The sequence below is a fragment of the Myotis myotis genome, unplaced genomic scaffold (assembly GCF_014108235.1).
Source record: "Myotis myotis isolate mMyoMyo1 unplaced genomic scaffold, mMyoMyo1.p scaffold_m19_p_7, whole genome shotgun sequence".
Lineage (NCBI taxonomy): Eukaryota > Metazoa > Chordata > Mammalia > Chiroptera > Vespertilionidae > Myotis > Myotis myotis.
This window is the reverse complement of record NW_023416379.1, coordinates 89,221,873-89,236,952: the sequence shown is the minus strand read 5'-3', so window position 1 is coordinate 89,236,952 and position 15,080 is coordinate 89,221,873. Positions and strand designations below refer to the sequence as shown.

The 15,080-nt window shown below is 58.7% G+C and overlaps 1 protein-coding gene across 1 annotated transcript; it reads right to left on the bottom strand.

Annotated features, from left to right (window-relative positions):
• Positions 1 to 626: 626 nt before the first annotated feature.
• KCNK17 (potassium two pore domain channel subfamily K member 17) lies at positions 627 to 14,526 on the bottom strand. The gene is made up of 5 exons (XM_036317995.1): positions 14,209 to 14,526; positions 11,276 to 11,390; positions 6,821 to 6,981; positions 6,199 to 6,373; positions 627 to 1,099 (listed from the first exon to the last, which is right to left on the bottom strand). The coding sequence occupies exons 1-5, from the start codon at positions 14,479 to 14,481 to the stop codon at positions 789 to 791; spliced, it is 1,035 nt and encodes a 344-aa protein (XP_036173888.1). The 5' UTR covers positions 14,482 to 14,526; the 3' UTR covers positions 627 to 788.
• Positions 14,527 to 15,080: the final 554 nt, after the last annotated feature.

Sequence of the window (15,080 nt, the reverse complement as noted above, 5' to 3'; positions counted from 1 at the left end):
GCGGGGAAGAGATCAACCAAAGGACTTGTATGCATGCATATGGGCATGGCCCATGGACACAGACAGTAGGGGTATGATGGCATGTGCTGGGGGGTGGGAACAGCCAGGGAGAGATCAATGGGGGGAAAAGGAGACACATGTAACACTTTAAACAATAAAGAATTTTAAAAAAAAGGAACTAGGGAAGAAGAACACACATTGCCCCCTGTACTGTGCCAGCACAGCCAAGGGTGAACCTGAGAAGGGGTGGTGATGGATTGAAGAAAAGACAGATAAGAGAATACAGCTGGGGCTTGGTAGGTCTCCCGTGCCTGAATGAGGACACAAAAGACCCAGACTTCAAGACAATGCTTTATTTTATAGTCTGATTAAAACAAGGGTAGATTAACAGGTATACAAACGTTCTTGTTTTGGCAACACTTGCTGCACCTCCCACAGCCCATTAGCTTCTTAGGAAGGAATTAGGGAGGGCTACAAGGTCAGGCTTGATTATGCTAGGAGAGCCCTGCCCTCCAGGCTGGGACTTGTTTGTGGCCCTGCCACAGGTCAGCCCGAGGCTTGACCCTAGAGCTGCTCCCTACAGCTTTCCCCCTCCCCCCCACCCCAGCATTGAAGCCACACAGGATACTTCTTATGGACCCTATTGGGCAGAATTTGGTCACAAAGCTGCACCTAGTCTCAAAAGAAGACATAAAAAATGTAGTCTTTCGTCTGGGTGGCCCTGCACCAAGATTAAAATAAGGGGTCTTGCTACTGAGAATGAAGGTGGGACAAACCCTGGAGTATAACTAGCGCTCCCTTCCACAGCGTGAGACCTGAGTCGAGGGTTCCGAAGGCTGCCTGGCTCCCACAGACCCCTCCGGGTAGCAGCCTGGCCCTGGGGAGTGGCGCTCTGCCTCTCCCTCTGGGCCCTGCCTCCAGCTTCGGGGCCTGAAGTCCCCCTTGGAGCTGTGGTGGTAGCAGGAATATGATCTCCCCCGGGTCTCCATCAGGGAGAAGATCAGTTTGATGATCAGGGCCAGCCACGCCATCCCGAAGAGGATCCACAGGGACACTGTGTTCTTGTACCACAGTGGGTACTGCCGGGAGGGGTCCATCCCTAGGGGAGAGGCAAGGTCAGAGGCTGGAGTCCTGGGAAAGTCAGGGCCAAGTTCCCCAAACAGAAATGGGCAGACATGGCTTGACACGGACGAGCAGAATATGGGAAATCCAAACTGGTCCGAGACCGCTGGCCTGGCGGTCACCTCTGAGAGCATCCAGGAAGCCCCCCTGGATTGGCACCGGGGGTTTGGGAACGACAGTTCCTCTTTGTCTAAGGCACTCTGTGCTCTATTCCAGCATCAGCACCACCTGAGAGCTTGTGAGGAATGCAAATGATTGGGCCCCACTCCAGACTTACTGAACCAGGAACGTCTGGGGTGGGCCCCGCATCTGCGTTTTCACGAAGCCCTCCAAGAGATCCTGAGGTCTGATCTGCTGTTCGCGTGTCTCTGTGTGGTTTTCTCATATCTGAAGGGAGGCAGATTGCCAGGGCCTTTAGGAAGAACAGATGGAACCGCTGGAGTTTGTTTCCTGCCTCCGTTCTTCCTGGCTGTGTGACCTTCATCTGCCTGACTGTCCCTCACCTGGGACATGGGGAAAATAACTTCTCCCCCTGGGCTTTCGGGTGAAGTCCTGTTATCTCAAGGCCACCATTTACTTCTCCAGCCTCGATTTGCACACTTCTCCCCTTTGAGAATTGTGGTCTTCTTCCCAAGTCTTCATCTATCATCTTTCCTGCCCCAGGACCTTTGCACTTACTGCCCCCTAGGCTCAGAGTGTTCTTCATTTCAAATTCTTCTTGGCCCTAGCTGGTTTGGCTCAGTGGATAGAGCGCCGGCCTGCAGACTGAAGGGTCCCGGATTAGATTCCTATCAAGGGCACATGCCCCGTTGTGGGCTTGATCCCCAGTGGGGGGCATATAGGAGGCAGCCAATAAATGATTCTCTCTCATCATTGATTTTAAAAAATATATACATTTTTATTGATTTCAGAGAGGAAGGGAGAGGGAGAGATAAAAACATCAATGATGAGAATCATTGATCGGCTGCCTCCTGCATGCCCCCTACTGGGGGTTGAGCCCGCAATGCGGGCATGTGCCCTTGACCGGAATCAAACCTGAGACCCTTTAGTCTGCAGGCCGACACTCTATCCACTGAGCCAAACCAGCTAGGGTTGATGTTTTTATCTCCTTCCCTCTCTCTTCCTCTCTGAAATCAATAAAAAAATATTTTTTTAAAAATTTCTTCTTGGCCTGGTTGTCTTCCCCAGATATCAGTTCAGATGTCACTCCCCAAAGACTAGGCTGGGCCCCTCTGCTAAGACCTCTCAGTGCCTGTGGTTTTGTCGGGGAAGTTACTTATCACCTCTGGGCCTCAGTGTCCTCATCTATAAAATGGAGGCAATGAGGGTGTCCACCTTTTCAGACCGTTGTGACTACCACATGGGTTCATGCATCTAAATGCTCAGAATGGTGCCTGGAACAGGGTGGTGCATTGTTCCCTGTTGTTGGGTGATGGGTTCACTCACCACTGGGTCCCCACACTGGGGTTCCCAACACAGACAGGACTGGATAGGTAACACCTGAGGGAGGGGGTGCGGGGGGTTGCTGTGAGGCTTAGGTAAGTCTTGCTCTGTAACTCAGTTCTTCCCGCTGTCTGTTTCCTGGGGTCCGTCTTGCCTCCCTCAATAGACTGGGATCATTCAAAAGATGCTCTGTCCTCCTACTTCCGTGACATCTTCTCTGTCTTAGCTCCCGCACCACCCCCTGACCACCCCCTCCTGTCCTGTTGGCCCAAGACAACCTCTCCGTCCTGCCCCCTCACAGCCAGGCCCCTGGCCTAGGCCCCGGGGAAGAGCCTGCAGCCCGGGAACCAGCTCGCTGCCTGGCCGGAGCCGGGATTGGATTAGGCTGATTGGGTTATGGGGCCATGATTCCGCCGGCGGTCCCAAATGAGATCAGCGGTGAGCCAGCTCCGTGCCCTGCCACCCGCCAGCTCAGCTTGCTCCTGGCAATGCTGGGGAGGAGGTGTTCCTCTCCAGTTTATTTCATTTTTTTTTTTTTTTATAGCTGAAATCATAAGTGACAGGACACCTGGCAGCTGGCAAGGCGCTCAACTGAGTTGCAAATGTAATTGTGGGGGCTACGGGTCCAGAGAGGAGCAGGCAGCTGGGACCTGGGGACCCAGCCCACCACAGCCTTAAGAGGAGCAGCTGGGACAGCGCCCCGGGGCTGCTGATGCAGGGACCACGGGCACCCACAGTCCAGGCGGTGGGCCTCAGCATTCCCACCCAGGGCAGGGGATTGACCTTGTCCCTGGAAGATAAGGAAGGCTGTGAGGCACGGGAAAGGGAGAGTGGGGTTTGTTCCTTCTCAGCTGTGGAAGATTCTGGAACACAGGCATGTGAGGAGCCCTCCTTGGGCGTCTACCCTAGACCTGCCTTAGGCTTGCCTGCTCTATGACCTTAATCAAGGTCTTTCCCATCTCAGCCTCAGTTTCCCCTTGCAGGTGGGCAGTCAAGGGCTCAGCGTAGTCACTGGCCACAGGCACTGAAATGGCTACAGTAGCAAATCTCAGGAGAGGTGGTGAAGGGATGGCTCTGCCCGCTGCCCCTCTAAGTCAGGGTGGCAGGGGCTCCGGGAGGTCTGTGCCCACATCCCTGCCTGGCACTCCCCACAGGGTGGCTCACGGTAGCAGAGATCCCAGCCCTTCTCAAGCCTGTAGAGACCGCTATGCCAATGCCACTGCCCCTCCCTTGATGGGGGTGAGGCCTTGTCTCCCATTTTCAGGGCGCCCAAGTCCAGAGGGGGCTGCCCCTCCTCCCCACCCACCTCAGGGGTCTCAGGACTTCCTCAGGGGTTCCCCCCAACCCCACATAGGCTTTCCCTGTTAGCTCCGCCCACAACACACCCTAGTTGGGGTCCTCTTCCCACTTTTCTGCCCTCCCCTTGCACTGGGCTCCCTCAGAGCACCAGCCTTTGGGTTTAGGACTATCGCTGGGGACACATCCTGTCCCATCCTCTGAGCCCTGGCGGGGAGAGGGGAGGCGCTGCTGCAGGGCCTTCAGGTCACACTGCCCTGGGCTGAGGCTGCTGCGGCTGTCAGAAGCCTGTTTCAGGGAGGCCCAGGGGCAGCAGGAAGGGAGAGGGCTCAGTGTGGAGAGGGGGAGGGCAGGCCCAGGCCCCGAGAGGTTCCCACAGGCCTGGTCGTGGATTTTGTCCTCCAGCCTAAGACTATGAGGAAAAGCAAAGGTTTTCAGAGGAGCTGGGCAGGTGACGTGATAGCACTTGCCGTTTTTATTTTTTATTTTTCCCCTTTTATTTTTAGAAAGCGTGGAAGGGAGGGAGGGAGGGAGGGAGGGGGAGAGAAAGAGCGATACATCAATGTGAGAGGGACACACTGATGGGTTGCCTCCCTCACGAGCCTCGACTAGGGCTGGGGATGGAATCTGCAATCCAGATTTGTGCCCTTGAACGGGGATCAAACCCATGACCCTTCGGTCTGAGGGTCGATGCTCTAACCACTGAGCACACTACCCAGGTAGCGCTTGTCATTTTTAGAAATCTAAGGGCCAAGGGGGGAGGGGGTGCTGACAAGACAGAGACGTACAAGTCCATGTGCCATCGTCACTGTGCTCTGTGGGGGCAACACCTTAGGAGCACCGAGGCCCAGAGAGGGGCTGTGTGAGGTGGTCTGGAAGGAATTAAACAGATCGGAATTGATATCTCACTAGCTGTGTAATCTCAGGCAAGTGGCTTGGTCTCTCTGAGCCTCAGTTTCCTCCTTAGTAAAATGGGTGATATGTCCTGGCCCGTGTTGCTCAGCTGATTGGAGCGTTGTCCCATACACCAAAAGTGGAGGGTTTGATTCCGCTCAGGGCACATGCCCAGGTTGTGGCACCTGCAGGAGTCAACTGATTGATGTCTCCTCTCTCTCTCTCTCTCTCTCTCTCTCTCTCTCTCTCTCTCTCTCTCTCTCATATCAATAAAAAAATCAATAGATAGCCCTAACTGGTTTTGCTCAGTGGATAGAGCGTCGGCCTGTGGACTGAAGGGTCCCAGGTTCGATTCCGGTCAAGGGCATGTACCTTGGTTGTGGGCACATCCCCAGTAGGAGATGTGCAGGAGATCAGCTGATCGATGTTTCTCTCTCATCGATGTTTCTGACTCTCTATCCCTCTCCCTTGCTCTCTGTAAAAAATCAATTATATATATATATATATATATATATATATATATATATATATATATATATATAGTAAATCAATAGATAAAGTGGGTGGCACTCATGGCTCTAGACTGCCTGATGAACTGTTACTTGGTAAAACGTCATTTCAGTGTTCCAGGCTGGGTTCTGTCTCCAAAGGAGGCAGAGGGCAGGGCCTCCTCCCCAGTTTAGGTCCAGGGGCCCGAGCGCGTGCACTGAGCCCCCTGAGCCCAGCGTGGTGCTGGTGCCAGTAACCACGGCTCGTCCTGTGACCGTTCAGCTGTGGGAGCCACCCCGCCCGCCCGCCCGCCCGCCCCACAGGCTGTCCTCTCCTGCCACCTGCTGGGCGTCTGCCTCCGCTGTATTATGCACGGTTTTCCGGGACCCACGTGGGGCTAAATCACACACTGAACCCCACCTTGGGCCCTTGGGACCGCGCAGCCCACTCTTGCTGGCGCTCAGAGTGCGGCTGCCAATTGTTTTCCTGTGGGGGCCAGGGTTCCCGAGTCTCCCGACTCTGGCCTGACCCTCCTGGGCCCAGCCCAGGGACTGTGGGAAGCTTGGCGTCTCAGGGGTTGGGGTGAGGTGGGGAGGAGAGACCTGGGACAAGGACAGATGGGGAGGGGTTCAGGGACTCCCCTTATCTGGTGAGCTCCAAGAATGGGAGTGGGGCCCGAGGACACGCGAGGCCCTCCCAGTGCTTGTCAGATGGCCAGGAGTGCGACCCACAGCCTGAGGCTGGTTCAGACTCCAGTTGTCACCTTTTGGTGGGTGACCTTGGCCTCTTCACACAAGGAAGGTGGGTTTAACCTGCCAAGGACTTGGGGCGTCAGGCCCCCACGGGGCCTGGTTTGCAGCAGGCACCCAGGGGACGCGGCCCGGGGGGCAGGCGAGTGGAGGGCCAGGCCGTGGAGTCTCAGGCCCCTCTCCCCCTGGCTGCTGGGGCTCTCACCGATCACGTAGTCACCGAAGCCCACGGTGCTGAGGGTGATGAAGGCGAAGTAGAAGCCTTCCACGTAGCTCCAGCCCTCCATGTGGGAGAAGAGCAGGGGCGGCAGCAGCAGGAAGAGCAGGAGGCCCGAGAGGAGGGTGCCCGAACCCGTCAGCCAGCGGGCCTTGGCCGGGTCCTGGGGATGCACACAGCGCTCAGCCCCCACGAAGCACTCAGCGCCCCCTGCTGTCCAGCCGGGAGCAGACAGCCTGGGGCACCTGAGCTGCAGGCAGTGAGAGGGGGCTGCCCCCGGGGCCTCTCCACCTGGCTGTGTCCCCAGCTTTCCAGCCAAGGCCTTAGTCCTGGGCCCTTCCTGTCTACCAGTCCCCCCGTGTCTCCCCACGGAGCTCTTCTATTACTAAAAACCCCTTCTGGACAGTGACACCCCCCCCCCCATCTACCACATCCCCACGGTAACCCTGACTCCTGGTTCTTCCAACATCGACCCCCAGAGCCCCCATTCCCACCAGAGACTCTCACTGGGGCAGTGATCTCATTGGGCTAGATCAATGGCCACGGTTGCCAGCACACCCCTCATTCCACAAGTGGCCCTCCCCCCTCCCCCGCTGCCCTGGGCCCTCACCTGCCAGGCGCCCCCCAGCCTGCGGGCACAGCGGTGCACACCCTGCTGCATGAGGTGCCCCAGGTGGTTGAGCACCACGAGGTTGAGCGGGATCCCCACCAGAGCAAAGAAGATGCAGAAGAGGCGGGCAGCCATCGTGTGGGGGCTCAGGTTGCCGTAGCCTGAGGGGAGACGGGCACATCAGGGGACCCTTCTGTCGCTGGGGTCCTATTCCTACCCCACTTCAGACATGGCAGCTGGTGTGTATCCAGCTTGTGCAGGGTGCCTAGGCACCTGCTCCCTCCTTCCAGACGGGGTTATGCCCACGTGGTACAGATTGGAAAACTGAAGCTCCTGGAGGCTCAGCAAAGCGCATGAGCTCAAACCCGTGAATGTGAGGGCCTCGTCTCCCCTCTCTCCACCTCCTCCCTCTCTGTGGGCAGAGGAATGGGTGCAGGGATGTGGGAGGCCTTGGAGCCTCCAGCCCCTGCACCTCTGGGATTCACTGCACCATTGAAGCTGTGTCCCCAGGTGGGTCCCGGCACCCAAGCTGGCGGCGCCTGTCCGATGCAGGCCTCCTCTAACAGGCCATCTTGCTCGGGACCCCCCTCTCCTGGCCGAGCCTCTCAGGGCCCCACGGCAGTCTGTGCTCACCCCCCTCATGCCCTTCCTTCCTTCTCTCCTGTCACAGGTCTCAGACCTGCTTTGCAGCTTGAGGCTCTCACCATCTCTCCTGCTCCTCTCTATCTTTCAAAGCCCGCCCCCTCCCCCGCACCCCACATCTCTTGCACACCTGATTGGCCTTGTTATCTGATTTCCAGAGGGCGCTAACTAACGCACCCAGTTCCTTCCCAAACCCCTCGGGAGTGAGGGCAGAGGATGCACATCAGGGGACCTGCGTGGAGGTGGGAACTCTGTCATGAAGATCAGGGAAGGGAGGCGAGGGGAGAGTGAGGTGCTCCTAAAGGATTCTGTCAGCCTGGACATTCTTTCCTCCTCTGTTCCCCGCCGCCTCTGTCTCCCCCATTCTTGGTCACCACTGTCTTGTCTTTCTAAAACACAAACCTGGTGATATCACCCCCAGGTTATCATTCTGTATTATTCCTCATGTCTGTGGGGAAAGTCCAAACGATCACCTAGCCCTTCTCCGGCTCCTGCTTTCCCAGCTCGGGCTGCACTCCTGCCCGCTGAACCCCCAAACCCCTCCTCGCCCTGTGCCTTTGAACATGATCCCCCCCCCTACCAAGAGTGTACTTCCCCCCCCTCCTAGCCCACCTGTAAATGGTCTGGTGGAGGAGTGGCTCCCACCCCCCCTCCCCCCCACCCAGCGCCCACACACTCTGCAGGCTTTGAGGATAACCCACTCACTGCCTGAGAATGATTTATTCCCATGTCTGCCCATCCTGAGGGTCGTGAGCCCCTTCGGGGCAGGGGCTGGGTCGTAATCATGTTTATATTCTCGACAATTGGCACAGGATTGACACTCAGTAGGAGCCCACCATATGTGTGTGGGAAGAGTACAAGAATGGATGAATGAACGAGCGAGTGAATTGGAAATATGGGAATGAATGTGTAAGTAGATGAACAGATGCCTTGCACCCTGCCCCACATCACTGCTTAAAGTACCCCCCCGCCCGCCCCACACACACACACTCATTTGCACTGTAGGTTTACACTCTTCCGCCTCACTTAGGGGTCTCAGAGGCACGGTCCCGGGAGAGGCGGGAGCACTCGTCTAGAGCATGAGTGTTGGAGTCAGAGGCACTTCCTGGGTTTGACCTTTTCATCCTGTGGGATGGCAGCCTTTAGATTCCGGATCTGGGAGGAGCTCCGTGGATGCCTGTGCCTTCCCGAGGCCGATACGAAAGAGGCTTTCTCCTCCCCATCCCTCTCAGCCAGCCCTCAGGTTGCGGAACTGATGGATATCGATGAAGCCCTCACCTGCCCGTTGAATGCTTGGTGGCCATGGCCCCATCTAAGCCACCTCTCACATCAGCATGTCTCCCACCTGTCCCTCTTTCACTTCGGTAGTCCAGCCCTAAGACACTTTGCAAGCACCCTGCAAGGTCTTCCGTGGTTGGGCTCCCCTGTCCCTTCCCCTGTCCTCAGTTCCAGCCCTCTCCAGCCATCTGTGCCTCCTACTGTTCACCAAACACACCAGCCTCGCTCTACCCAGGGCCTCTGCACATGCTGGTGGAAGGTTCTGTCCCCAGTTATCTGCATGACTTGCTCTTGTATTTTGTTTAGGTTTCTGCTTCAAGGGCCACCCCATGTACAGTAGTCTCCACCCCCCTTCACTATTGAACCCCCTTACCTGGCTTTATATTTCCCTAAGCACCTCTTAAAACCCGAATATTGTCTGTGCATTTGTTAGTTTGTTTGTGTTCCCTCACAGTAGAGTGTCAGCACCCCCAAGGGAAGGGACTTGCCGGTTCTGCGCGCCCTTGTATCGCCAGCACCTAGAGCTATCAGGCCCGCACTAGGAACGCCGTCTTCTTGTTAAATGAATGGGTGGATGCATGCGTGGACACATGAGCAAGCTGGGGATGGACTTCACAGGTGATGCACGGTTTCCGGGCTCAGGCCGGTCCTGCTGGCCCAGAAGTGCCGTGTGCCTGTCCGACCCCGTTTCATTCTAGGGCTTGGGAAGGGCAGCCCTACGCTGGTCCTGGGGCATTGGAAAGAGCAATGCTGGGTCTCCAGTGCCAGCTCTGCTGCTTCCTAGCCACGTGACCTTGGGACAGTGTGCCTCCCCGTGCCCCGCCTCCTCATCTGTAACATGAAAATAGAAGCCCTGTCTTGGAGGTCGGACCGTACGCACAAAATCTCAAATGTTAAACTAGAGCAGTGATGGCGAACCTTTTTGAAAGGCTCGTCAGCATTTTGAAAAACCCTAACTTAACTGTGGTGTCGTGTCACATACAGAAATTTTCTGATATTTGCAACCATAGTAAAACAAAGACTTATATTTTTGATATTTATTTTATATGTTTAAATGCCATTTAACAAAGAAAAATCAGCCAAAAAAATGAGTTCGCGTGTCACCTCTGACATGCGTGTCATAGGTTCGCCATCACTGAACTAGACCGTAAGGGTAAGGTGGGGCGCGGTCCCCGTTCCCCTGCCCTCTGCCCATCAGAGCAGACTCAGGCAGTGGAACCGAGCGGAGAGAAATGGACAGGGACACAGACCAGGCTCAGCACCGCAGGGCTGGGAAGAGATAGGCTGCAAATTCCTGAACCCAGGGGCCAAAGTCACAGGCCTGGGGCAGAGGGTGGGGGAGGTGTGGGGTTCAGAGACTTAAGACCCCTACACCTGTGACTGTGCCTCCACCTCCCCCGTCCTGGAACTCCATTGGTGCTGGTGGAATGGGTACTTTGGAATGAGTGTGTCAGCGTCTGTTGAGTGTTCACTGAGTACTGGGCCTTGGGCTAGATCCTGGGGGTTCAGAGATGAATAAGCATCATCCCCCAGGCACAGGGCCCATGGAGCCTGAGGGGCCCCCAGGCAGGCTTGCCTCAAGGTGGAGGGCTGGCCAAGCTCCCGTGTAGCCCTCAGGCCTGCTTCCAAGAAGTACTGGCCGATTTAAAACTAGGTGGAGAGCCCTCTGGGTGCTGCGGCCTGGCTCCTGTCTGGGAGGACAGGGGCTGGGACATGCCTTCCTGAGAGGATCCTGGCCGGTGGAGGTAGCCCGAGCCACTGCGGTGTCAGCCTGCCACCTGGTGGTGACTCCTGTGTCATGCAGGGGCTGGGCCTGGCACCAGGGCAGGGGGATGGGGCGCTTTACTTACTTCCTGGGTCTAGAGCTGGGGCTCTAGGCTGCTCTTCACCTTCCACTCACAACAGCCCCCAGGCACCCTCCTGGGACAAGGTCCACCTCTGCTCTCCTGAGGGCGGGGCTAGGGAAACTGGGTGGAGGCAGGGATCTGTCCCAGTGTCCCAGGTGAGGGAGGCAGGGGGCTTGGAGAGGAGAGCGAAGGGTTAAAGGAGTGCCTTTGTGAGCTGAGGAGTGGCCTCCAGGAGTGGCCACTTCTCACCAAAGGCAAGAACGGATTGCAAGGCTGTTTTGGATTCCTGCCCCGTCTTCCTCACTTCCCACCACAACCCTCGCCAAACCCCCAACTACCCCTGGGCTCAGTGTTGGGTGGGTTTGGCCCAGAGCATCTTTACTTCTGCCCAGGGGAGACCCCCTGCTTCCCGAGGGGTTTGTGAGACAGAAGCCCCCTAGAGCGGTGCTTCTCAACCTTGAGCTTGACACCAACTCCCGGGGAACCTGGGGAAATGCAGAACCTGGTACAGCAGATCTGCTGTGAGCCCGGGGCTCTGCTCCCAGGTGGTGCCCACAGTGCCTGGACCACCCACTCTGGGAGTCCTGAGGCCCTGACACCCCTCCAAAAGGCACTGGTCCCCTGTCCCTCATGGGGAGGCCACTGTGCCAGCCATGCTCACCTGCCCCCCCTACTCCCCCGCACTTACCGATGGTGGTGATGGTGGACACGGAAAAGAAGAAGGAGCCCACGATCTCCCAGCGCCCCATGCTGGTGGTGTTGCCCAGGACGATGTCCCCAGTTTGGTACGCATGGATGATGCCCTGGGGGAGAGGCTGCAGTGACCACCAGGCTCTGAGGTGACTGGACTCCTGCACCCAGACCCACATACATGTGCATGTGTACACACACACGTGTACACACACACACATGCATGGACAATCCTCACAACCACTCTGAGCCCAGACTGGCCCGGGCCAGGAGGCCCTCCAACCAGGGGCTCCCCTGGGGCAGGGACCCTGGGGACGGCTCCCTCCCTCCCCTTGCCCCCGGGACCCAGGCCATCGCAGGATATCTCACTGGTTGGAAGAACACCATTCATTTTCTTTCCTACTCACTCCCATTCTTGCAACAAGCACTGGCCAGACATGACCTGTGGTGTTTTGGGGGACATGGAGATGAAAGAGACATGACCTCAGTCCTCAGTGGGATGGAGACAATGCACTGCAGTCAATGCAGCTTTAAGGGCAGTGCAGCTGCACGATCCTGGGCAAGACACTTAGCTCCGTGCCTCAGTTTCCCTATCTGCAAAGTGGGAACACTAACAGCACCGACTTCATAGGACTGTGGTGCGGGTTAAATGAGGCACTAGATGTAAAGATGGAGGCCAGTACGTGGACAGGGCACATGTTAGTGTCGGCTGTCATCCTTACTGCTACGAACACAGTGCCAAAGGAATACAGAGAGAAACGGGGCTCATTCTGATGGGGGAGGGGCGGAGGCTTCACAGAGGGGTGATGCTGTAGCTGGGCCTTCCTTGAGGGTCAGATGGATTGCTCCCAGCAGAAGGACATTTTGGTAGCTGGCAGGCAGGACTGCACCTGGGATCTCAAATAGGGAGACCGAAAGGTTGTCGGGAGCCAGGCCTTACTTGGTCTGCCTGCCAGAGAAAGAGTGACAGGCCTCTCCCAAGGCTGCTGAGCAAAGGCGAGGAAAGATCAGGTTGTGTGCTCTATGACAGCGGGCAGTACAGAAGGTGCTGGCAGACCGGAAGCAGAAAGCCTGCCGCGGGGCTGAGTGCTGGAGCGGCCTGGCCTGCATCCTGGCACAGAGTGGTCCAGGGGGAGCAGAGAGGAGCTCGTCAGAAGCCCAAGCCTCTGGCCCTATTTGGTGTGGGCAGTGCGGGAAGCATCTAAGGCCCTGTGAGCCGTGTGGATGGGAGGCCAGTGGAGGAGGAGGGCTGGGAGGAGGGCCACCTGCTCTTGACCGTGGAGGAACTTCAGGGCTGCTAGGGAGCTGCATGTACAGGTCTGCACCCAGGGGAGATCTGGGTTGGAGACATCCTACCCTTCTTCCTGGGGATGAAGCCGGAGGAGGGCTGAGTGGAGGTGTGGAGGGGGAGTGCACAGAGAGGGGAGCCCTGCGGGGACCTCGGGAACACCCACACCCACAGACGCACACTGGGCTTCCTGGCTCTGTGGCACGCGTGTGTGCCAGCCTCCCCGAGCCTCTGCTTCCTCGGCTCTAAAATGGGATGATATAATGGAACCCGCCGGTGAGGTAGGTGAGGACGAAACCAGGTACCACACTAGGGACAGTGCTGGGCGCGCAGGAAGTGCTACACAGAGGCATTAGCATCATCGCCATCTCATCACTGTCCCGTTCCAGGCCCAGGGGAGCTCACCTCCCGGCCAGGGGAGTGCGGCCGCCTCCAGGACCAGGCAGAGGGCTGTGCTCATAGGGGTTTAGAGGTGGGAGGTGGAGGTGCTACATTAGGTCCTTAGCAGAGAAAGTCCTTCCCCTGCCCAGCTCCAGGCCCCGCTGAGGCCCAGGCCAAGGGCTCAGGACTCCTCCCAGCCCAATGGCCAGGATGCAGGCTGCCCTCCCGGAGGGGATTTCAGGCGAGATGTGCAGCTGTCTGCGCTTGGGATCAAGCCAGGGCTCGGGATGCTAATGCAGCCCTCAAATCCCAGCAACTCCGAGTCCAGGTAGCCTGCCCTGAGGTGGAGAAGACCTGGGTCCATCCTCCATGCCTCGGCCCAAGAACCCGACCCTGCTCCCCCTGGGCAAGCCCCGCTCGGCCCCCATCCTCTGAGCAGTCTCGGTCCTCAGGAACCCCTGCGTCCCCGCCCCTCTTCCCCTTGGGGCTCTCCCAGGTCCCTGGGCTGGGGAGGCTGCCCAGCCCCTGTCCAATAGCTCCGGGTAACCAGAAGTCAGCTAAAGAGCGCCCCTGCACCCACCCCTCCTTCTCTAGGACCCGGGCGCTGGCGAGCGCGCCCTGAGCCCCTTCCCCTCCCCCGCAGGCCCTGACCGAGGTCCCTTTCCTCCTTAGACTCCGCCCAGCACCCCCTGCGCCCTCGCCCCTAATGCGAATATTTGCACCCGGGGTCTCTCTGTGGAAGGGCCTGGGCGCGCCCTTCAGTCCTTCGCCTGCAGGTCCGACCCCAACGCAGTGCCACCCGGTCCCAGTCCCACCCCCTCCCGCCACCTCCCCAGCCGGCTGAGAGCACCCTGGCCTGGTTCTGATTCGACGGGGTGAGCCCTGGCAGCTCCTGACCCAGGTAGGCGCGCCCCCTGTCGTCCTCATCCCCAGGCTCGGCATTGGCGCCGCGAAGCCCTCTCTCCATAGGGCGGGTCACGCCCTCTGGCCCCTAAGGTGCTCACAGCGCGGCGCGTCCCTCTGGCTGGAGCGGGGGTGGGGGAATGAGCGGGGGACTTTCCTGTCTGTCTGTCCATCCAACACTCCCCCCCCCCCACGTGAGGCCGCGTGATCCCCGCGTCCATCGCCTCCACCCCTTTGGAGAAATGCTCCCCGGGTTTCCCTGGCCGGGGCCAGGGTATGCCCTGTCGCCCCCTGCCCGCCACCCGCGCTCCCCTGCCCGGGTCTCCCCGCCGCACCCGCCGGCCCCGCTCTCCCCTGACCCGGATCAGCGAGTCCAGCGCCGGGCCGTCCAGGCACGTGAAGTTCCGCAGCAGCGCCCACTTGTCGCGCTTGAACCTCGCCTTGGAGGCCTGCGCCGCGGGGCTCTCCAGCATCCAGAACACGCCGGTGCCCAGGGCCAGGTAAGCCAGGTAGACGAGGAGCAGGAGCACGGTGCCCGGCAGGGCACAGCGCGGGGCCCTGCCCTCGGACGCTGCCCGGGCTCGCGGTCCGCACATGGTAGGACAGACAGGGCGGCCGGCCTGGGGAGCCATGGCCAGGACCCAGGTGGAGAGGAAGGGCCGCGCTCTGCTGGTCCCTTCTCGGGCCAACCGCCGCCGTGCCCCGTGTTCTCAGCAGAGGAGGCGTGCCCCACCCCGCCCCGGGGATCCAATCCCGGGCACAAAAAGAGGCCTGAGCTGTGGCATCTGGCCCCGCCTCCGACGTGTTGGGAGTGCCCACCCCCCAGCCCCGCTCAGGGAGAGGGGGAGGGCTGCGGGGTGCTGCGGGCCCTGAGAAGGAAGGGCCCCGAGCCCTCAGCTGTCCTGTAGCGAACAGTGGGAGGGACTGCGGGAGACCAGACTCAGGGGGAAGAGAAGGTAGAAGCCAAGTTTATTTTCTAAGGGCCCCTGCCTGAGCCCCTGGAGATCCGGGACCATCCCCAAAGACTGCTGCTTCAAGCCCTCCCTGCTCTCCCACACCCTCATCCTCCCCTCTGTGCATCCAAAGATGAGGGCCGGGCTGGTCAGCACTGTCCATGAGCCTGGGAGGCAGAGGGGCCTGACCAGTGAGTGGGTTGTCCACTCCCTACTTCAGAGGAGGCCCCGTACTGTACTCCCTCCTCTAGCCAGAATGGAGGGAGGGTCCTGGTGGT